Source organism: Halichoerus grypus, chromosome 10 (genome assembly GCF_964656455.1).
Source record: "Halichoerus grypus chromosome 10, mHalGry1.hap1.1, whole genome shotgun sequence".
In the NCBI taxonomy this organism is placed as follows: Eukaryota; Metazoa; Chordata; class Mammalia; order Carnivora; family Phocidae; genus Halichoerus; species Halichoerus grypus.
Genome location: NC_135721.1, coordinates 108332157 through 108355579, shown reverse-complemented (window position 1 = coordinate 108355579; position 23423 = coordinate 108332157). Strand labels below are relative to the sequence as shown.

Here is a 23423-nt window from a genome sequence, read left to right as displayed (position 1 = left end):
TTGATTCTGTATGATTGTGTATCCCAGGCTCTTTCAGGCCATCCCTATCCCCTGGCCTGTTTCTTCATCCTGCTCTTCAGCCTGCTGCCCAAGTCTGTTCTCCCTTTAAACACTCGGCATTCTTTGTGCCAACCAAATAATTCATCATTCCATGTGTATCCCATCTCATTTCCCCTCTTCTACATTGTTGTTCATCATGGCCCGTTTGCCTGGGATGCCCTCCCCCAACCATTCACTATGGTCCAGGGCTCTGCCTAACTACCCCACCACCCCAAACCTTCTCTGATCCCCATGGCTGAAGGGAAATTGTCTTCTGAATTCCATTCTTGTGTTTACAGTGTCTCCATTTCAACACAGAATTAGCCACATGTTATTTCTTGTTCTCATACCAGTTTCTCTCTTGGAGAAACTGTCCCATATTTGGAGCTCTTTGAACATCTGTACAGGAGTAGGTGGTGCAAGCAAGTCCAGGAGGTGATGTGTGCCTGGCTGGCATACCTCAGGAGGGAGGCCGACCTGGTGACCAGAAGGCATTTGGTTCTTGGGAAGCATGAAGATTGACCCCTGCTCGGGGCCAGCTGGTAGTGACTTGGGTGAAGATTGCATGCTCTGTTTTGGGGGCCCTAGACTTGCTTTGTCTTTCAATATGAACCTGTTCTCCCACTATCTGGGTCAGGGTCACCTCTCATCACGATCAGCTTTCCTTCATGCTCTAGCATCATTTCCAAATAGCTCCATGTACCTTCAAATCAATGTGTTCAGACCTCCCTCTCTTGCAGCGAAAAGAAACACAAGAGCACTAGAGGGGTGGTGGTGTAATCCTCTTTGGTTTCTCTGGAATCCTGGAGTCTGGATTATGAAGTCACATGGATGGGATGCACTCTTTCCTTGATAGAGGGAGGGAAGGTATCTTTTGAGCAATTTAAGATTCTCCCAGGAGGTCAGAAACCAGTTTAAATGGCCCTTTAGAGAAGGTCATCTCCTTTGGGCTCTGCATACAGTGACTGAGTGCAGTTTCCACTGGACCAGAGTTAGACCTTGGGTCAATGTTTTGGCTCCAATGAGTGTTCGCTATGTGTCCTTAAGCAAGTCTTTTCTTCATTTGGAATTTAGATCTCCTCACCTAAGCAAGGAGTAAGTTGAATCATATACCCTTAAAAGGTCATTTCCTGCTTGTGTGTGTGTGTGTGTGTCTTCTTGAGCCCAAGGGAGAATAATGGTTAAATTAAAGAGATACATTTCAAAGCCATTATTTCCCCCTAGAAAAAGAACTCTTTTAAGTTTTCTAATCACCTCCCACATGTCACATTCTCCCTCATAAGTCTAGAATTGGTTTTTGTGCCTGGGACCTCAAAGCCATCTTTTGATTTCTTTAGTTTGAGAATCAACTTATTTGGATATTGGATGCTGAAAGAAAAACCTCTAATAGCTTCATCACAAAGCCATCTTTTCTCTTTTTCTGGCCAAAGAAACGGACCTGGTTTAAATTTTCAATATATGACAGTATGTATAAATGTTGACATAGCTGAGCTCATTAAAAGTCTCTTAAACTTATCATCAATTCATCTTGAGAAGAATAGAGTAAATACAAATGCAATTAATTATTTATTACTTTAACACCAGTTAGGTGAATGGACAATCTCCATGCAAACAGTAGTATGCATTACACAAACAAGACGATTTGAAAACGAAGGGGTAACACAGGCACGGAGTAGTTTTTGCATGCATGTAACCAACGGGAGGCTGGATGCTGGCATGAGCTGCCACTGTTCTAAATAGCCTTCAACAAGTTTCTTCTCCGTTTCAGGGTTGAACGGTTTAGGTTTATATCTAAACATATGAACTGTTTATATCTAAACATATTAACTGTTTATATCTAAATATATGAACATACATAAAAGATTAGTGGGGAAAACATTTGAACACTGTGGTTAAGATTCCATATGTTGATTATTTAATTGGATAGCAACATAACACTTATTCACTGGAAAATCACAAATACGCACTGATATTTACAAAAGCTGTTTCAGTTAAATTTAAATTAAAGGAGGATGGTACATTTTAGGATAAAAAGGAAAAAGGGTCTGAATTCTTTTATCAGACACAATGGTGCCCACTCTACTCTTAAAAGAATCTTTTAATTAGGAGAAGAGTCAGGATGGGGGTAATAAATCAAAGCACAGTTGTATCTGTAAGAAAAGCAGATAGCTCCAAAATACTTAGTTGCTTGGCTTTAGAATGCATTATGTAATTTTTGTAAACACAGAATTTACAAACCATTTGGTTGAAGCTAATATTAAAGTCAGTTTGCATTTTCTGAGGTACAGTGATTGGGCAGAAGGTGAGTGTGGTGATGGAAGAAAATGAAAATGTTGATTGAAGCTTCACTGTTGGGTACACAAACCATTAATTAAGAAACAAACAAGCAAACAACCCAAAAACCCTTTCTCTAGAGAAAAGTAGGAGTTATCCCAATGCGGATGGGTCAATCCCAAACCACGGGCCATTTGTAGTCTCTGCTTCAGAAGGACCAAGGAAGAACTGAAAACATATATACACAATCACCACAGATGTATAATAATACAAACATATGCAGCCCGGGCCTGTGCTGCTTAACAACATGCAGGGAAGATTGTCAACACTTCTGAGGAGGTTGGGGGGGAGGGGCAGGTGTCACTGAAATTCTGAGGTTAAATCTTCCACATTTTAACCAGGACAGGGATTCCTATTTTTGCCCCAGGGGATAGGCTGCACTGTGAATAGTTCAGGGGTCTCTGGTCCGAAAAACAGGAATGAAAAATTGGGAACGTTTGTTCGCATTGTTACAGTGGATGGGGTTTCCCTTATCCAAACTGTTCAGTATCACTTCTTCATTCTTATCACTGGTAGGGTTAAAAAGCACTTTCACCACCTATGGCCCCTGTGGGCACTCCCAAGAGTCCTGTAAGGGAGACAGCACAAGTGTTTTCATCATCCTTGTTTGGCTGAAGCAAAACCAAGAAGCAGAGAGAATAAGCAGCCAGTCACATAAATCTTAGAATTAAGACTTGAACCCAGGCCTTTCCTTTCCAAGTAGAGCTCATTTCGTTTGTTCTCAAAAGAGATTTGTCCTAGAAAGTGACCCAGACCTTCGCCACATAGATTGTATTCATCGCCAATGGCAAGCTCCACCCCTTTCTCTGTCCCCTTCCTCCCAGACCTTACAAGCCCTGAAACCCTTTACACTAAGGTGTCAGGGACTGGGTGTGTTCCTCATTTCAGGTCTGCATGTCTTCACCCAAAAGAATGATGAGCTTGCAAGAGTCAGTGGAAAAGAGATTTTTTTGGTCCTTTCCTTTGAAATTACACCATTGTAGTTAACCAATGGCCTGGTTATGAGAAAATTGTTTTTCTCGCAGCCAGAATCCTAGAGAATATCTTTAGGGAGGTAGTAGGAACTGAGTGGGAAAGTTCAATGGGATGCATGAACCCTCTTCCCACGAGGCTATAAACCCCACACTCTGACGAACTCTTTACGTTTGGTCACGGCTAAGTGGTTTATTCTATAGACGTTTGATGTTCCTGCCCTGATGAGATGCAGAATGCGGGCAGGGAGATGGAGAGTGAGTGGAGATAACCATCTGAGGCCCCTGACTGGCCCTAGCTTGGTGATTCCAACAGCTTCTGCCATTTTGCCTTGTTATTTAATTTTGGCCCACAGTAGGTAACGGGGGCCTTGTCGGATCTCCTTGGTGCGGCCAGCACACAGTAGGTGTTCAGTCAATCTCAGTTGCTGTTACCTGTCCCGAGTCTCACCGCCTGTCAGGGCCGAGCAGCCTCCAGCCCCTCGAGGGCCGTGAGGCGTGGAACACAGCTGTCCTTCCCCGCGCAGCGCAGCGTGAACTTGGCTACCGGCGGATTATGCGCAGAGTTCCGGCTTCCGGGCTTTCCGGGCGCCAGCGGGTTATTTCAGCCTGATACAGTCCACCTCTTCCGTGGCCGGCGTGCCGCTGGTTTTGAGGTCCAGGTCGGCGCTGGACTTGCTCCCGTGGTGCGCGGGCCGCCAGTGGAGCTGCATCATCCTCTTGAAGTACTTCATGGTGTTGTTCTTGACCGTCACGAAGCACACGGTGTTGATCATGCTGTTGCTCATGGCGATGCACTCGACCACGTAGAAGGCCGTGAGGTAGTGCTTCTCCTTGACGAACACGGCGGGGAAGAAGTCGCGCACGATGGTGAAGCCGTAGAAGGGCGCCCAGCACAGCACGTAGGCCGTGAGGATGCACATGAGCACCAGCACGGTCTTCCTGCGGCAGCGCAGCCGCTTCCGGATCTGCTCCGTCTGGAAGCCCGGCACCGCCTTGAACCACAGCTCGCGGGAGACCCTGGCGTAGCACAGGGTCATGGTCACCACGGGGCCCACGAACTCCACGCCAAAGATGAACAAGAAGTAGGACTTGTAGTAGAGCTGCTGGTCCACCGGCCAGATCTGGCCGCAGAAGATCTTCTCCTGGTTTTTGACGATGAACAGGACCGTCTCCGTGGTGAAGTAGGCCGACGGGATGGCGATGAGGATGGACACCACCCAGACCAAAGCGATCAGGTAGGAGGCCGTTTGATAGTTCATCCGTGGTTTCAAGGGGTGAACGATGGCGAGATATCTGGGCGAGGGGGCGGGGGGAGGGGAGGAGAGCCATCAGTAATAATGAGGTGTGCTGGGAAACGTTCGTCTGGAACTAAGCCCAAACACGCTGCAAAAGCAGACAGAGTGGCACAACGAGGGTCCCCGCGTAATTATCCAGCTTCAACAGGCTTCATCTTATTTTAGCAACATCGTTTGGCATCTGGAGTAGTCCGTATTTAGCGGAAACTGCACAGGCTTTGGTCAAACAGGAGCAACAGATCCCAGCTTTGCGCCCCCCCACCCCCCCGGATTGGCTTTGTGCTCTGGAGTCAATCCCTCAGCCTTTCTGAGATTTGTTTCTTCAAATGCAATATGAGATAAAGGGACACCTACCTTGCGGGGCTGCTCTAAGTATTCAATATGATAATGTTTGTAAAATGCTTCACATGCAGTAGGTGTTCAATGAATATACATGGCATTATTATTGTTAGTCCTGTGGATACCACCCTGGCTTTCCGTCTTGTCATTCTGCCCAAGAACCTAATCCTTTCAAAACTCTTCATTCCAAATATCTCATGGGTGAGAGGGGAAAGAAGGGCTCTGGAGCTCAGAGAGAGCTTCTCAGGGCAGTGGATTAGGGCTTTCTCTTTCTCCCCGCGCCTCCCCCCCCCCAGGTGTCATCCTGCATTACAGAGCAGGAAGGAGAACAGGGGGTGGGCTTGGCGTGGAATCTAAGGAATCTATCTAATGAGAGAAGTAAATGACGTGACCAATCCCACTGAGTGCAGGGACCAGAATGCAGGCTCCTGATACAAAGCTTTACACCCACCTCCCTGGGCTGTCTCAAGCTCAGATGAGGTGTGTGAAGCTGCCTTGACATCATAAAGCCGCAGCACAGCATGAGGCTTTATCCTGCTCTTTCCAGTGAGCAACACTGGAGGTTGGAGCCCTTTGTGGGGTAGGCATGGGAAGGCAGTCAATACAGGCTGTGTTATTGAGCAAGGCTTCGCTGTAGGCAGCTGATACTTATTCCTGCTGAAGAACCCCTGGAGCAGATGTGGTTCACCCAGGAGTGGGAGGGAGCTGGGATATTGATACACCAACCATCAAAGTCATTGGTGAGGGAGGCAGAGAAGGCCTTCAGACAAAGAAAGCCAGGTGTTGGCAAGTGGGAGTGGACAGGTGTGCACTGAAGTGATAGTAACAAGGGGATATGAGAGGGGCATCAACTGCATCTGCTACAATCTGGTAAATGCACAATAGGTTGCTGGTCCTGCTGTGTGCCCAACCTATGTATATGGAAACAAAGTAGAAGAAGACACAGTCCTTGACCTCAGAGAGCTTCTCTTCTACCCAAAAACTAGAATAATCAAGTGATAGTTTAAGAACAACTTGAAGGAAGACAGAATCATTAGGTCAGTGATGTAGTCTGGGAATGCTTCACGAAGATATTGAGATTCTGGCCACCTCCTATTCACCCTGTTGATGAAGGCGGGACTCTCCTGACCTAAATAGTATGAGATGACTGAACACACAACACCTGACACTGGGCAGATGAGATCAACAGCAGTTAACTACTCACATGTACTCACAGCCCAGGGAGAGGGACAGTGCCCACTACGCAGGAACACGTGGGAGTTGCACTCAGGGATAGAATGAACCAGCAGGGGCTGTGGGAAGCAGGCTTTATGGTGAAAAGAGGATGAAGTGACCCTGCCTCCCATGGGAGGATGTGATGGGCTTGTTTGAATAATTTTCCCAGCTGGAGGGGTGGGAAACCCATCAGGTTGAGGATTAGGGGTGCAGCTGGTCCAGCAGAGAGAGGAATAGCAGGCCAGGAGACTTCCTGCTGGGTGGAGCGGTGTATCTGCCAAGAACAGAGGACCTCATGGCTAGGGACCTTGGGGACCCTGTGGGGTTCAAAGATGTCAAAACAGCACATGAAATTTCAGGCTTTACAACACAAGAGCTTAATAAATAGCACTCAGGTTGCTAAACCAATTGAAAAATAAGGCAAAATGACAAGAAAGATGGATGGCCAAACTCTCACTTTTGTTGTGATGACACTGGTATTGAATATTGAACATAGGGACCACTTCACACTCAATTAGATAAACCTACAAACCCCGACACAGGTGGGTGGGAGAGACACAGGCCTCCCTGGGCACTTCAGTTTACTCCTTGGTAAAACATGCCTGTCCTACTATGTACAAATATCAGAAGGGCTATCTACTAGCGTTTCTGGATGCCACAGCCAGAAGAAGAGCGAGGTTCATGTGCAGAGGACCTGGTTTCATAGAGACCCTAGGAGAGTGCGGATCTCAGGACACAAACGTCCAAGCAGAGAGATGGTAACAAAGACCTTGCAGATGTCCCTCTTGCCAGTGGACAAGTTGTGGAAAATGATCAGTTTTAACAAAGACTATAGCCTCCAACATGCTTTATGTCTGTCTACCTTCTCTGAACCTGACAAGAAGCTGGAGAGGTTGTCAGCAAAGATTATTATGCCCATTTCACAGATGAAGACACTTAAGTCCCAGGAGCATAAGGGATTTATCCAAGTCTACAGCTTGGAACCCAGATGTTCTGAGTAACTCCTAGGCCAATGTTCTTTCTTTTCTGATTTATTTGATGTCAACTCTGCATTTTGGGATATCTTTTATAATGAGGAAGATGTTATGGGATGAAAAAATATTAGAATTTAAGAGTTGATCACTGAATAGAGGTAGGAATGTAGAAATTCTCTTTGGCATTGGTTATCGAGATACTCTTCGTGCTGGAATTATATTGGAGGAGGGGGGCAAAGGGAAAGAGAGAAAGAGAGAGAGAGAGAGAGTCCTGAATTAGTTCTGCTTCCAGAGTCCTCTTGACCTAGCTGCACAGCATTTCCAGAAGAGCCCTCCCCTTCCCATCTCAGGCTCTGCTTCCCTTGCTCCAGTGGTCAGCTACATGCAAAAGAATGAAACCAGACCACTTTCTTACACCATACACAAAAATAAATTTAAAATGGATTAAAGACCTCAGTGTGAGACCTGAAACCATAAAAAGTCCTAGAAGAGAGCACAGGCAGTAATCTCTCTGACATTGGCCATAGCAATATTTTTCTAGGTATGTCTCCTGAGGTGAGGGAAACAAAAGCAAAAATAAACTATTGGGACTACATCAAAATAAAAAGCTTTTGCACAGCAAAGGAAACAATCAACAAAACTAAAAGGCATCCTTTGGAATGGGAGAAGATATTTGCCAATGACATATCCAATAAAGGGTTAGTATCCAAAATATATAAAGAACTTATCAAACTCAACACTGAAACAACAAATAATCCAATTTAAAAATGGGCAGAAGACATGAACAGACATTTCTCCAAAGACGACATACAGATGGCCAACAGACACATGAAAAGATGCTCAACATCACTCATCATCAGGGAAATGCAAAGCAAAATCACAATGAGATAACACCTCGCACCTGACAGATGGCTAAAATCAAAAACACAAGAAACAACAGGTGTTGGTGAAGATGTGGAGAAAAAGGAACCTTTATGCACCTTTGGTGAAAATGTACACTGGTTCTGCCACTGTGAAAAACAGTATGGAGACGCCTCAAAAAGTTAAAAATAGAACTACCCTATGATCCATCAATCCCACTACTGGGTATTTACCCAAAGAACACATAAACACTAATTCAAAGGGACAAACGCACCCTATATTTATAGCAGCATTATTCACAATAGCCAAATGATGGAAACAGCCCAAGTGTCCATCAATTGATGAATGGATAAAGAAGATTGGTATATATATACACATATATATGTTAACATATATTGTGCACACACACGTGCATGCATGCACGCGCGCACACACACACACAAACACACACACACACTGGAATATTATTCAGCCATAAAAAACAATGAAATCTTGCCATTTGCAATGACATGGATGGAGCTAGAGAGTATTACGCTAAGCGAAATAAGTCTGTCAGAGAAAGACAAATACCATATGATTTCACTCACACATGGAATTTAAGAAACAAATGAGCAAAGGGGGAAAAAAGAGAGAATCAAACCGAGAAACAGAGTCTTAACAACGAACAAACCGGTGGTTACCGGAGGGGAGGAGGCTGGGGGGATGGGAGAAACAGGTGATGGGGATTAGGGCATGCACTTGTCGTGATGAGCACCAGGTGTTGTATGGAACTGTTGAATCACTATATTGTACACCCGAAACTACTATTACACTGTATGTTAACTAACTGGAATTCAAATAAAAACTTAAAAAAAAAGAAGAAGAACGATGGTAACGTTTCCAGCCTGGGTGACTGGTGGACTGGAGCCGGGAAGCTGGTTCGGGGTGAAAAAGGAACCATTCTTCGTGTTGTAACTGGATGGTTGCTTCCTAAGAAACTCCTATGTTGCCCAAAACTCCTCCCCAGCATGATAAAGACAAAGGTTTCAGTGCAACAAAGGGGAATGAGAATAGTGAAAACTCTCCCCTGCGTGAGCATCAGAATCCCTGAGGGAATTGAATAAAAATGCAGATTCCTGGGACCGAGCTCAAGGGATTCTTATTCAGTAGGGCTGGGGTGGGGCTGAGGGATCTGACTTTGTATCATTTGCCCTGGGCAATTCTGTACAGTTGGTTGACAGTTGCATTTTATAAACACTGGTGTTAGGGCTGGAGAGCCTCAGAGCTGTAATAACAAAATGGTTTTTCCTGCTGGAATTATGTTACAAAAAGATGATGGTTCTTCTACCTCTGTGTGTATTTCATTATGGAAAATAATCAACCGGCTGATTAAAAAGAATGACAAACCTAAATAGTACCGAGAACAAGGAAAAAACTGATGAGTTCAAAGGAGACCAAAAAGAAGAAAAATGTTTTAAAAAACACATCATCAAAATGAGTTTCAGCATTCCACGGACCCAGAGGATGTTTCACCAACTGCCCCCCCGGAACAGAGCCACTGGTGGTCTGACACTGGCTTATAGCTGTTTACATAATTAAAACATGTGTAAGATTTGTCCTAAGCTGCTACTAGAAATTTTCTAAATTTTGTAAATTTATAATAGAGCAAGGACTTCTAGAACATCTCATGTAAATGTATGCAAATGAGCACACGGATGTATGCAAGAAAACAAAGGGAAGGATGTCCTCTCTTTTCTACAAATAGGCCCTTACCTTATTTTAAAATCAGCTCTACAACAAAGCCGCCAGGAACAAGGGTACATCACGTAGGATTCCGTTTTCATGAAGTTAAAAAACAGGCAACACTAAATTGTGCTGAGTGAAATCAGACAGGTGGGGTGGGAGGACTGGTACGGGGCATAAGGGAGCGGGAAATGTTCTAGATCTTGATTTGGGGAATGGTGGCAGGAAAAACTTGGTACATGTTCTCTTGACCGGAAGTTGCCCTGGTGAAGTCTGCCGTGGCTTCTAAGTAATAAGCTGCCCCAACTTTCTGCTTTTGGCTTTTGTGTTTCGGGCTACTCGCGGTCAGGTGGCATGCCTATCCGCAGCAGATGTGGTATCTGCAGGCATGGCCCAGAGCTGGGGGGCTCAGGCGCCTCGCTCTTGCCCATGTTTGGGGGGACACCTGAGCCACAAGTGGAGACGCCGGGTCTCCTCTTGCCCCGGATAGATGAGCAGACACGCGGATCTGCAGCAGCGCCAACCTGTCAGAGCTGAAGTGAGGGAAGGGGCAGCCTGGCCCGGCCCCCATCTTTACCCCCCCCCGCCCTGGCCCACATCATCCTCACCTGTCGATAGCGATGGCCAGCAGGGCATTGGTGGAGACGTAGAGTGAGACGGTCCGCAGGTAGTTGACAGAGGCACAGAGCACGTGGCCGTGCTCCCAGGAGAGCTGGTGCACCACGTAGTAGTCCATCTCGAAGGGGCAGCAGATGATGGCCACCAGGAAGTCGGAGATGGCCAGGTTGGCGATGAGCAGGTTGGTGAGGTTGCGCAGCTTCTTATAGCGGGCGAGGGCAGCAATAAAGACGAAGTTGCCAACGCCGCAGACCAGCATGATGCCTGCCAGTGCCACACCGATGACGATCTTGGCAGCGAAGAAGGTCCGGGTCTTGGTCATGTCCTCATCCTCGTCCAGAGGGAGGTCGTAGTCACCGTAGCTGAAGTTGAAGGGGAGGGGGGAGGTATGGTCTTGAGCCTGATTGAAGTTGGGTGCAAAACTAGTGTTTCCATTCTGGGCTGCCATGGCGAAGACTGCAGGTGGAGTGGTGTGGGGGTCTCAGCGGGCTGAGTTGGGGGTCCAGACCTTCTGCTGTCACGACTCACCCAGCCTAGCACCCTGCCCACATCCCTGAGGAGAGTCAACGCGCCATCCCGGACCCTGGAAGGAGACACAACCAGTGGGCACCCTGCAGGACAACGCCTGGGAGTATTCTCCCAGAGTTCCCCAAGTGTAGGCCAACCAGACCCAGTGGCTCCCCTCAGACAGAACTACCCAGGGTACAGGGGAAAGGAGACATGAGATCTGGAAACTGGGAAATCTTCCACGGGCCGTCCGGTGGTCCTGGGCAAAGGATGAATTGGACTCTCCAAAGACATCCAAGAAGAACCTGCATCTTTGCCCTTTTCCCAGGGGCCAGGATCTGTGTTACTGCCCAGTCACACTCCCCTTCCCCACCATCAACTCCCGCAGGGTCTTCTCAAAGTTTCACAAGCCTGCTCCAGGCCGCTGGCCCAGGCTTCCACAGCAGTCACCAAGTTGCGCCATCTGTTGGTCAAGGACAATGAAGCCAGAGGACTGAGACACAGCCGGGTCTTTCCTCCAAAGCAGGGCACTGCTCCCTAAGTCCTGACCAAACCTTGGACGTGGAAATCACCAAACCCATTTCATATGGACAGGCTGAGTCATCTTGGGCCAGTGAGTTATACTGTCTGAGTCCCGGTCTTCCTGTAAACCAAATTCCTGCTGCCTAGCCCAGGGCCTGGCTTGTAGTAGGGACAGGACAGGAGTCTGTGGGATGAATGAATTAATGAGGATCTGCCCAGGATTGTGTAGGTGAAGGGGGCTGTGGATGGGACGGAATTCTGCTGCTACTCCTCTGGGCTTTGGGAACCAGATCTAAAAAGAAATGTTTTGTCTGTGTCTCCTCCCTGCTCCCACTCTTCTGATCAGCTCCCTGTCCCCTTCACCAGAACCCACCCGGTTCCCCACCAGAACCAACCCTAACTGGGAGGCACCACATCCTGTCACCAAGCTGTTCATCCTCTGAAAGTGGTGGCCGCTCCATTTTAACCGAAAACAGCCCCCAAGAATGGGGGGTAGAGCGGGGGGAAGGTGGTGTCAGTGAGGACCCAGGAGGGCCTGAGGGCTGAACTGTCCCTCATTGCCTGAGTCCTTTATGTTCTCAGTACCTCAAGATGCCCATGGCAAAGGAAAATAAATTCTCTGAAGTACTGAGGGGACACCATTGGGTTCAAGGCGTCAGAGGGCCTCAGAACCCCCCCATCCCCAAACCCGCAGAATGAGGACCCCAGCCATCGAGCTGTGACCCGCCTCTCCCCGCTTAACACAACTGGAAACGACCCCAAGTGTGGGGGCCATGGGATGCTGGTAGCAAGAAGTGGACCAAACAGGACAGTGGGTTTGGCCCGGACCCGTCAGAGGAGGCGGAGAGCGAGGGACGGGAACCGTGGCAGCAGGGAGAGCAGAAGCAGGGTGGCCGGGCCACTCCGACCTGCGGCGCGTCCGCCCGCTGCGCACCCGAGGGAAAGACCTCCGACAGATGAGGTCCTCCGTCCGGGTGGCTTCTCCCTCTCCCGCGAAGCCCCAATTCCCGCAGACAGCGCTCAGCCCGAGACCGGGAAGCGGGACTCGCGTCCTCTCGCCTTCCGCGCCGCGCGGCTCTCCAGTCCCCAGACCCTGGAGGAGAGGACGTGAGCCCGGGTGGCGCAGGTCCCGGCCCCATTTTTCGCGGGATGCACTCCCTGCCCCAGACCAACCCGCTCCGGGAGCCCTCTCCCCTCCCCTCACCTCCCCTCCCTTACTCACCCTCGGCGCGGCCGCGCGGTCCGGGAGGCGCCGCCAAGGGCGGGAATCGAGTCAGAAATTCAGGCTCAAAAAGCGAAGCGTGCGGGGCCTCCGGACGGGAAGAAAACTGGGAGTAGGGGCAGGATCCGGTGAGCCGGGAATTCTCCCGGAGAGGCTTCCCTTTTCAGCTTACCTTTCAACAAGACGCCTCCCCCTCCCCCCCCCGCCCATGCCCTCCCCTACAATTTGGAGCTCGCCCGCCGGCCCAGCACCCGCCGGCCCGGCCCCCTCCGCCCCTCCGCCGGCGCCCGCACGCCCCGGTCCCGGCTTCCCGTCGCCGGGTCCTGGCGGGCCCGTGGTGGGTGGCGGACTCTCCCGGCCCGGACTCCTCCACTTGGAGCCAGCCCGAGTGCCTCCCGAAAGGTGCGGAAGGCAAAGCCACCGGAATCCCCCCGAGAGAGAAGTGGGCGTCAGCGCCGCCAGCCCGGGCGACGCCCCCCACCGCACCAAGGGAGGCCCCGGACTGCGCAGAGCTCAGCACCTACCTGCCTGGGCGCCTCCTCCCGGCTCGCTCCGCTGCCCTGGCCGCTCGGTTGGGTCCTGGGGGCCCCCAACTTGCGCGTGCCGTGGCGCTGCGTACGGGGTGTTCTGCTTTCTTCCTTGCTCCGGCGCGCTCCCCCGCGCGTCGCGGTCTCTGTCTTCCCGCTGGAGTTGGCGCTCCGCCCTGCTGTTGAGCACGGCGCCTCGGACCCGGCCCGGTGCGCCCCGCCCCGCGCTCGACCCCGCCCTGGGGTCCCCAGCCCGCCTCCCTCCGCTCAGTGGCGCAGGGTGGGCGCTGCGCTCCTGCACCTGGTGTGCCCCGGGCGCGGGGCGCGCGCAGTTCTGACTGCGTTGGCGCGGACCCCCAGTCCGCCGGGTTGGCCGCTCGCAGGGGCTTCTGCGTCCTCGCCCCCGAGTGTGAATGGGGACTTCAGTAACTGGGGTTAGAGGGTGCGGATTCCGAGGAACCGGCAAGGTCCTCAGTGCCCCGCCGAGGCGCCTCGCGGGGGTCGCCAAACCGAGTGTCCGGTCTTCAGCAGGAGCCCCGTGCTAGGGTCCGCTCCCGCACAAGGCTACTCCCTCAGGAGGAGGCTGGGGTACATTCCGTTGTGCCCGAGAACTGGTGCTGGGGAGACTTTAAGGGTGCAGAGTGGGCCCTTTGAGGTGGGTGGTGGTGGAGCAGGAGGCCCCCGGGGAGGAAGCTGGGGTTCCCGGGCAGGTTGCCCTGCTGAAATCTCCTACCCTGAAGTCCTCACCAAAAGCCTGCGATATCCATATCCACCACTGCCAGATTCCTTGGGCTTTCAAAGACCATCCCAACTGGGCCTCCGCCTGTCTGGAGCCCTGTTTCCAGAGCCCTCCACCTTGCTTCCCCCAGCCTCTGATTTTAGGCAATTTCTATTATTTCTCTGGTCCTTGGTTTTCTTACACAGATTGGGCAGATTCTTTATTCGGGTTGGGAAGGAAGAAATGAAATGGTCTGTGTTGCAGATGGCATGATGTCTGCAGAAAATCCGAAGGAACTGACACAAAAAAACTTCCTGGAACTAATAAATGATTATAACAAAGTTTCAGGATACAAGGTTAATATTTAAAAGTCAAATGTTTTGGGGCGCCTGGCTGGCTCGGTTGGTTAAATGGTGGACTCTTGATTTCCACTCAGGTCATGATCTCAGGTTTGTGAGATGAAGCCCCCATGGGGTTGGAGGTGGAGCCTGCTTAAGATTCTCTCCCTTTCCCTCTGCCCTTCCCCCAACCTCTCCCTCCAACCCCCCAAAAAGTCAAATGCTTTCCTAGACACCAGGAATGAACAAGTGGAACTTGAAATTAGAAATACAATACTATTTACATCAGTAGCCCCCACAATAAAATATTTAGGTATAAATCTAGCAAAATATGTACAAGGTCCATATGAGGAAAACTACAAAACCCTAATGACAGAAATCAAAGAAGAACTAAATAAATGGAGAGATATTTCATATTCACAAATAGGAAGACTCAATATTGTCAAGATGTCAGTTTTCCCCAGCCTGACCCCAGCCTATTAGAGTCAATAAAATCCCAATCAAAATCCAGCAAGTTATTTGGTGGGTATCAGCAGATTCCAAAGTTTATATGAAGATTCGGAATAGCTAACACAACACTGAAGGAGAAGTCAAAGTTGGAGGACTGACATTACCCGATATCAAGACTTCCTATAAAGCTACAGTAATCAAGGCAGTGTGGTATGGGTGAAAGAATAGACAGACCAACGGAAGGGAACAGAGAGCCCAGAAATAGATCCACATAAATATAGTCTTTTGATTTTTGACAAAGGAGAAAAGGCAGTACAATGGAGAAAAAGTCTTTTCAACAAATGGTGCTGGAATAATTAGACATCCACATGTAAAAAAAATCAATCTAGACACAGACTTTATAGCTGTCACAAAAATTAACTCAAAAGGGATCACGAACTCAACTGTAAAATGCAAAACTATAAAACTCCTAGAAGATAACATAGGAGGAAATCTAGATGACCTTGGAATTGGTGATGGCTTTTTAGATACAACAACAAAGGCAGGATCCATAAAAGAAAGACTTAAGAAGCTGGACTTCGTTAAGATTAAAAATGTCAGCTCTGCAAGAGACACTGTCGAGAAATTAAAAGGCAAACCACAGACTGGGAGAAAATATTTGCAAAAGACACATCTGATAAAGGACTTTTACCCCAAATACACAAAGAACTTTAAAAGCTCCTCAATAAGAAAACAAACAAACCAATTAAAAATTTGGCCAAAACCTTCACTGACACCTCACAACAAGATACACAGATGGTAAATAAGCACATATCATCAGGGAAATGCAAATTAAAACATCAATGAGATACCACTACATACTTATTAGAATGGCCAATGTCCAGAACATTGACAACACCAAATGCTGGTGAGGATGTGGAGCATCAGGAACTCTCATTTGTGGTGGGAATGCAAAATGGTACAGCCACTTTGGAGGTTTGGTGGGTCTTTACAAAACTAAACATATTCTTACCATAAGATATAGCAATCACATTGCTTGGTATTTACCCAAAGCAGTTTGAAATTTATCTACACAAAAACCTGCACATGGGCATTTATAGCAGTTTTATTCATAATCACCCAAATCTGGAAGGAACCAAGATGTCCTTCAGAAGTTGAATGGATCAATAAACTGGAGTACATCCAGAGGATAGAATATTATTCAGTGCTAAAAAGAAGTGAGCTATCCATCAAGTCATGAAAAGACACAGAAGAACCTTAAATGCATATTACTGAGTGAAAGAAGCCCATCTAAAAGCCCTCCTGCGGTACCATTCCAACTCTATGACATCTTGGAAAAGGCAAAACTATGGGGACAGTAAAAAGATCAGTGATTGCCAGAGGTTAGGCAAGAGGAGGTGATAAATAGTTGGAGCACGGAGGACTTTTAGGACAGTGAAACTACTTTAGATGATATTATGATGGTGGATACATACATGTCAATTACACATTTGTTCAAACCCATAGGATGTACCACAGCAGGAGTGAACGCTAATGTGAATTATGGGCTTTGTGGGTGATAATAATGTGTCAGTGTAGGTTCATCGATCACAACAATTGTACCACTCTGGTGTGGGATGTTGGTAATTAATGGGGGAGGCTCTGCATGTGTGGGAGCAGGGGGTGTATGAGAAATCTCTGTACCTTCAGCTACATTTTGCTGTGAACCTAAATCTGCTCTAAAGAATAAAGGCTATTTAATAAAGTGGGTACAGATTTTCTGGAGCTTGATTTGTTCATACATATAAAAAGCCTTGGAAATTCTATATCCTTTAATGCAGAAATTATATTTTAATGAGTTTTTCCTGTGGAAATAGTGAATGGAGCAGTTAAATATTTCACTCCAAAGACGTTGAGAGCAGCATTGTTTAGTATAACAAGGAACTGGAAACAAAAAACCTGAACTTCCCATACTTCCACAGTTGATTAAAATGTGGTTAAAAATGTCTTTTATAAAAGACCACATTATCATTAAAATTTTTTTGAATCAGTAAAAATTCACATGATTCAAAAATCAAAACATACACAAAATGATACATTGAGAAGCATCCCTCTCATCCCTGTCGCCCTCTATTTTTTCCCCTTGCAACTTTTATTTTCTGTCTATTCTTCAAGTGTTTCTTTTGGTCAATTCAATGATATATTCTCATTTATTCCCCTCAAAGAAGTCTCCATATCAAAATATGGAGTGCTACTTCCTTCTCTTTCCTTTTTTAGTCTGTTGTGTGGATATGCTATGGGTTTTTTTAAGTTCTCTGTTGCTATAGACACATTGGCTTAATATTTTCAAACTATGCCTGTTAAATTACAAATTGGGTTATTTCCCAATTTGGGGCTAATATAGTGCTATACATAATGTTATGATATAAAATTGCCAGTGCTTCGGTAAATAACTTTGTATGTCACATCTATTTGTATATGTGCAAATGACAATAAATTGGGTAATAAATTCCTAAAATGGTATTGCTGAAAGCAATAATAATAAATAATAATAATAAAAGAAATAATAATAATAATAAAAGCATTTGTAATTTGGGTAGATATTGCCATGTTCAAGTCCATAGGGGTCTCGCCATTTTGCACTTCCCACGTAAGCAGTCTTTGGTGGAAGTGAGTGCCAGGGGCTGCACGTGAGTCAATAAGCAAATATCTGTTGAAGCCCTAAGAAGGCAGTCATCAGAAGCAGGATTTCTCAGCAATGCTGGTCTCTCACACTTGACCTCAGGGTGTGCTCTCAGTCATCCCAAGTATGGTAGGGAGGGGCACTGTTCCCAAGCAAGTCACCTCCAGTTACTTTTCTGTGTCTCTGTGTGTCTCTCATGGAATAACTAATCATCAAATTAAGAAGCTGCCCTTGTTATCAACTGTAGACACATTTTTAGGTAAGCTTTTAAATTACTTTGCAAGTAAATGTAATTAAGCTCTATGAATTATTGTTGGAAAAAGTGGGATATAATTAATGGTTCCAGGTGCGTTTTGGCTCTGGCTTCTACCCTGCATTCCATCTACCCAGTTTTCACAGCATTCTGGAAGGAGTGGCTCTATAAGACATGCTGGTTGACTCACCTGATCCAGGTAGGGTATTTTTCTCTCTCTGGTTTCCGTCTGCTTCCCCGGGGCAGTGCCAGGAAGATGATAGCTGGGAGTGAGATGAGGCATCAGGCTGTGTCCACCAGCACACTCCCTACCTACGGAAGGAGAGACAAGAACATGGGGCGCCTGGGTGGCTCAGTCAGTAAAGTGTCTGCTCTGGGCTCCGGTCATGATCCCAGGGTCCTGGGATCAAGCTCCACATCGGGCTCCCTGCTCGGCGGGGAGCCTGCTTCTCCCTCTGCCTGCCACTCCCCCTGCTTGTGCTCTCTCTCTGTCACTATCTGTCTCTCTCTCTGTCAAATAAATAAAAAATCTTAAAAAAAAAAAGAACGTGATAGTTTGCATGAAAGCTAGATTTTTGGTTAGAAATTTGTGATTGCTTTAAAGACTTTTGGAAAGTTTTCAGAGCCCTCAGAAGGAGGCAGTGTTAGGGACAGGGTGGGTTGAGAGAGCAAAGTCCTTGGAAGAAGCAGGTCATCAATGGTCTCAGTAAAGGAAATGTTAGTTAATACAACACTCTTGGTGGGAATGGCATTGTTCTCTGGAAGGATGGATGAATAAGAGGACTACGACCTGTAGATTATCAGAAAGATCGAGGACTTTCAAGCCCTCCTGGGGCTTGTTCCTCCTGGGCTTCTCCGTCTGGGTAAAGGCCCAGCTGCTCGCATGCTGTCTCTCCCTGAGCTCAGGGAAGGACACAAACTCCTTCCTCAGGTATGTTCCCTGAGGCAGGATTTGGGGGCCAACATGGGGAGCAAATTCACATAATATAGAAGTCAAAGGTTAAATGCCTCCTCTGTCCCCTCTCCACAGTCCAGGCCCTTAGAAGTGACCCCTGTTATCTGGACTTCATCATATACATTCAAATGCCAACCACGCTAAACTCTGGCGATGCTTGGGCTCACGATGGGAGGAGGAGTCAAGGGAGAGAGGAAAGCCATTTTCACTATGGGTGACATAGGTCTGTGAGATATTTAACTTGAATAGTAAAAGGAATGTGACTTGGTTCATGCCCCAAAGTCAAAGTAGGCTGTCTGAGTTTGGGTTCCCCTAAAAGCAGAACCTGAGATAAAGATTTGAGGACACCGAGTTTACTGGGGAGGTGTTCCCAAGAAACGATGTTAGGGGAGTAGAAAAGTGGGACAGGGAAGGGACAGGACCCAACAAGATGCTGTGAAACCATGCAAGTTACCACCGAGGGCAGACGGAACTTAATTGTGGTGGGGGGGTGGTGGAACTCTGGGACGAAGCACGGAGCAAGCTCCCCAGAGTTCTACCAGCAGAGGGGGTGCGGGAGCTCACAGTCATCTCCCGAGAACTGTTCCCGCGGGAGGGGTGTTAATTCCCCAGTCGCTTCAGTCGGCCTGGCCCAAGGGCAGAGCAGAACCTTGGGATCAGAGCGTCCTCCAGCAAAGAGATGTCACTGCCGGCATTTGGAAGTCGTGCACAGAAATAGGGTGTGCGTGCGTGTGTGTGTGTGTGAGAGAGAGAGAGAGAGAGAGAAAGAGAACATTTGCCACAGGGGCATTACTTTGCTTGGTTGTACTGCAATTCTTGGCGGGCCCTGTTGTTTTCTCTCATCCTCTAGCAGGTTCATCTGAGTGTGTCCTCACGGTGGGGGCAGAGGGGCAGGATCAAGCAAGTCCCAATGCATAAAACCATTCCGAGCCTCTCTTGCAGCACGTCCGCTAACATCCCATTGGCTGAAGCAAGTCACGTGGCTGAGTGCGGTGTCCCAGTTGGGAGCAGGTCACCCTACCTACTATGGGAGGGCCCTGCGAAGTTACATTGCAAAGGGCACGTATGCAGGGAGGAGTGAGGCATCGGGGCCAAACAACACAATGCGCCACAATTTGCTCCCGTGTCTTGGATCCCCGGGCTGCCTGCCCCGCTCCTTCGGCTGCTGCTCTGATTGTGTGAGCCAGCCCATGGGCTCAATTTATCCAGGATTGGATACGGTTGCTTACTATCAAGGAACCCTATCAGATTCAGGTATTCTCATGTTCAGAGAGGTTAATATGTTCCAGAGGTCACATAGCTAGTAGGTGGAGGAGTTGAGATGCAAACCAGGCTCCCAATTCCAGACTCTTTCTGTCGTGCTAACTTGGGAATTGTGGTGTCCCTAGTGCAAGGGCGACAGGCAGAGGTCAGGATTCGTCACACGTGCTCTAGCTCTGGCCAACTCTGCCTGCCTGGGGAGGCGGGGGGTGGGGGGAGCATGGCACTGAAGCCAGAACTGGACAAAGCAGGAGAAGAATGAATGAAATACCCAAGACCCATGCTTGACTCCAGGGACAATGAGCATTCCATCCCAGACTGGACCACAATGCAGTTCTCAAATTGGAGTGTGTGTTAGTTAAGACCTTTCTCAAAATACACATGACTGCGCCCCATGCTGGTAGATTCTTATCCCATAGATCAGTAAGATTTTCCTGTTGTTTTTTTCCAAGTATTTATTCTTTACCAGGGTTCCCATTAAAAAAAAAAAAAAAAAACAGCATGGAAACTAGGAATACCTTGATGGAAGTCATTGACTCTAAGAGGTGGCCTTAATGAATTCTGAGGCAAAACGGCAGAGGATCTTCCCAGCAAAGCAGCATTTTGCTTTCTTGCTTGTAATCCCTTGTAATAGCCACAGTTGTGTGGATACTCCTTTTCCTTAAGTAAAAAATCAATGTTGAGCTTTTCCCTTGTATTTAATTCAGTGTGGACATTTTTGAGCCTCTACTAGTTGGAGATGCTACTTAAAGAACACACAGGGGCCAGGAACAGAGAGTTAAGACCAGTAACAAATCAACATGCTTTTTGAGTCGCTGCTCTCTGGTACACACTTTGCTAGTCAATGTAAGGTTTTCCTCGCAGCTTGGAGTGCAGCTGTGCTGAGGCCAAGCTGGGGAAGGTGAGAGGTACCAGCTTATACAAAGACACAGCTTGTTCAGGGCACGGGAAGTGGGTTTTGAGAAACTATATACCCCATAAGTGGTTTGAATCATGCACAGGTGTCTCTTTTTAAATAGAAAGCAACTGATATTTAAGTTCAGAGATGCTTCCATAAGGATGAGCACCATGAGGTGCTGGGGTGGCTCCCAGCTCAGGAGTCCACACAGTCCAGCTGGTGGCACATTTTTCACGTTGCTGTCACTTCGGCATAAGCTGACAATAAAGACTGTAGCTCCCAAACCGTACCACTCCCATCAGACATACTCAGTAGAAGAGATAAAAAATGTCTTTAAACAAAGGCATCCAAGGGCATGGAACATTGGTGCCCTTGCCCCTGACTTTGAGGAAATGGTAGGTGGGAGATGGGGGTGGGGGCCGTGCTAGACGAGTGGCACACCTGCTTTGAGCCCCATCTTAGGATACCTGCACTCTCTCCTCCAGTCAAAGCTGTCCTTGTCTCCCCAAGGGGCTTTTTATAAGGAACAGTGAGGATGAGGGTGTGGGCAGGACTAGCAGGGGCCACAGGGCTTCCCCACGGCAAAAACAGGGGTAGAAACTAAAAGGGGCCATACACAGCACATAGTGTTTACTGCAGCCCAGCCTCCCAACTGAGAGACCCCCAACTGGAGATGAGGCTGGGATAAGAGAAAGAGAAAAAAGGCAGACAAGAGACTGCAAAGATGTGATATTGTAAATACTCATGTTTATACTTACCCCGGAAGGTAAGAGGAGAAGGAGTGAGCCCCCCACTGACCTTGTCTGTGTCTGAAGATCCAGAGGTGCCCGCGCTCTCTCCCAGTCCCTGCGCCCACCTTTTGTTCAATGGCAATGGCCCTCCTTGATATTTATTGCTTTCCCCTGGGTATGTCCAATTCCCATAGAATGCCCCTCGCTTTGTACTCTGCGGAGCTAGAGTTCAGACTGCAACTTTGCTGTTCTTTAAGGCCAGCTAATTCAATCTGAGTCTCTGGATATTGAATTACAGGGAGTCCCGAAGTCATCCATCTTCCTGTTGACTTTCGCGCACCTTCCAAAGTCAGTTCACACCCATGACCTTTCTGAGGCCCAGCTGGTGGGTTTGAGTTTCCCAGAGCTAGAGTCTGGCTTCTAGGTTATGCCTTGAACTCCTGGTTGTTGCTGTTTTTCTGAAAGTAGAAAGTTCTTGGTGGGAAACTGCTCTTTTCTACTTCCTTGCAGACAGAGCTTACTCTAAGGGGAGGTCATTTTGTAATCGGATGGGTTTAGACAAAAGTCTGGCTACTCCCAGAACTGGTAAATAATAATCTATCTTCTTTAATATATACATCTTTTCTGTAGTGAAAAACATATAACATTAGATTTACCATTTTAACCATTTTTAAGCATGGAGTTCAGTAATGGTATGTTTACATTGCTGTGCAACGGATCTCTAGAACGTTCCCACCTTGTAAAACTGAAACTCTATACCCGTTAAATACCAATTCCTCCCTCTCCCTGCCCCCAGCTCTTGGCAATCACCTTGTTTCTACTTTCTGTTTCTGTGATTTTGATTAGAGTCAATCATCTGCATCTACCCTAAATGCCAAAGCAGTTCCTTCACCGTGCCTGAGGGTTTCTCGGATAGGTTACTCTGGTTATGATTTTTTTCCCCCCTAAGCTCTTTCAACTTCCCTTTAAAGACTATTATTAATGAAAATGGCACACCAAGCCAGGTCAGCTGTCCAAGAAGGCAATGCTTTGTAATAGAAAGCTGGGTATAATCCAAATGCTTCATACATAGGAAAAAAAAAAATCTCAGAAAAAGAAACTGCAACATGTTAGCTGTGATTATTTATAGGCAGTAAAATTATGGATACATTTTTCCTTTGTCTTTATTTTTAAACTGATGCACAGAAGACACGGGTTACTTGGTCTAACAAAGAACACACGTACAAAACCAAAGCAAAAAGTTGTCCAGATATTTGGTACTATGTAAAAGACAATATTCTTTGTGATATTTTCAGTGTTTTTGAAAAGCTAACCTGGGGAATGAATGAAACCCATCAGAGAGTTTTGCACAAATGATTTCTAAAGGCCAAACGATTGGTTAGGAACCAGCTGGCCAAATGGTTAGCCAGTGAAAAGATTTCCCGAGGAGAAAGCTAATGGCATTGGTGAGCCTTCCTTACATCAGGGGGTCCAATCCGTAGAAATATTAGGGAAAGTTATTCTGACCAGGTGCAGGACTCAGATGATCCATCTCAAGCACCCAGGGTGTAGGTTTTCACCAGGCCTTTGCCTTAGTCAAGCATCACTGGTTGCAATGACCAGAAATGCACTTGAACCAGCCCATGCCAGGGAGTGGAATCAGGAGAGGAGAGTGGATCGTGTGCTGTATCCTCCCTTCTCAATTACCTGGACTGCAGATGCTGAGGAGGGGAACCCTAGTCAGAGCTCTTAGGGGCCAGAATCATAGCTGGAGGGTCACCACAGTGGCTTTGTCTCCAAGTTCCAGGGGTTCTGCCTGTTTTTCTGCATCCTCTTCTCTCTGTGTGTTTGGTCTGTTCTTCTCTCTCCTTGGCCCAGACCCAGCTCCATCTGACTTCTCAGTTTTAAAGCCCAAGAATCCAACATGCCTAGGAAAGAGAGAGAATTTACCTGACCCAACTTGGGTCAAGTGCCTGCCCAGGTGGCCACTAGCCCACACAGTACATCTGTGTTATTGGGAAAAGGCATCA

General features: G+C 47.6%; 1 protein-coding gene across 1 annotated transcript; it reads right to left on the bottom strand.

Moving 5' to 3' along the window:
• Positions 1-1606: 1606 nt before the first annotated feature.
• PROKR2 (prokineticin receptor 2) lies at positions 1607-13303 on the bottom strand. Its single transcript, XM_078056971.1, has 4 exons — positions 13147-13303; positions 12623-12710; positions 10362-10954; positions 1607-4640 (listed from the first exon to the last, which is right to left on the bottom strand). The coding sequence occupies exons 3-4, from the start codon at positions 10817-10819 to the stop codon at positions 3944-3946; spliced, it is 1155 nt and encodes a 384-aa protein (XP_077913097.1). The 5' UTR covers positions 10820-10954; positions 12623-12710; positions 13147-13303; the 3' UTR covers positions 1607-3943.
• Between the last annotated feature and the right edge of the window lie 10120 nt (positions 13304-23423).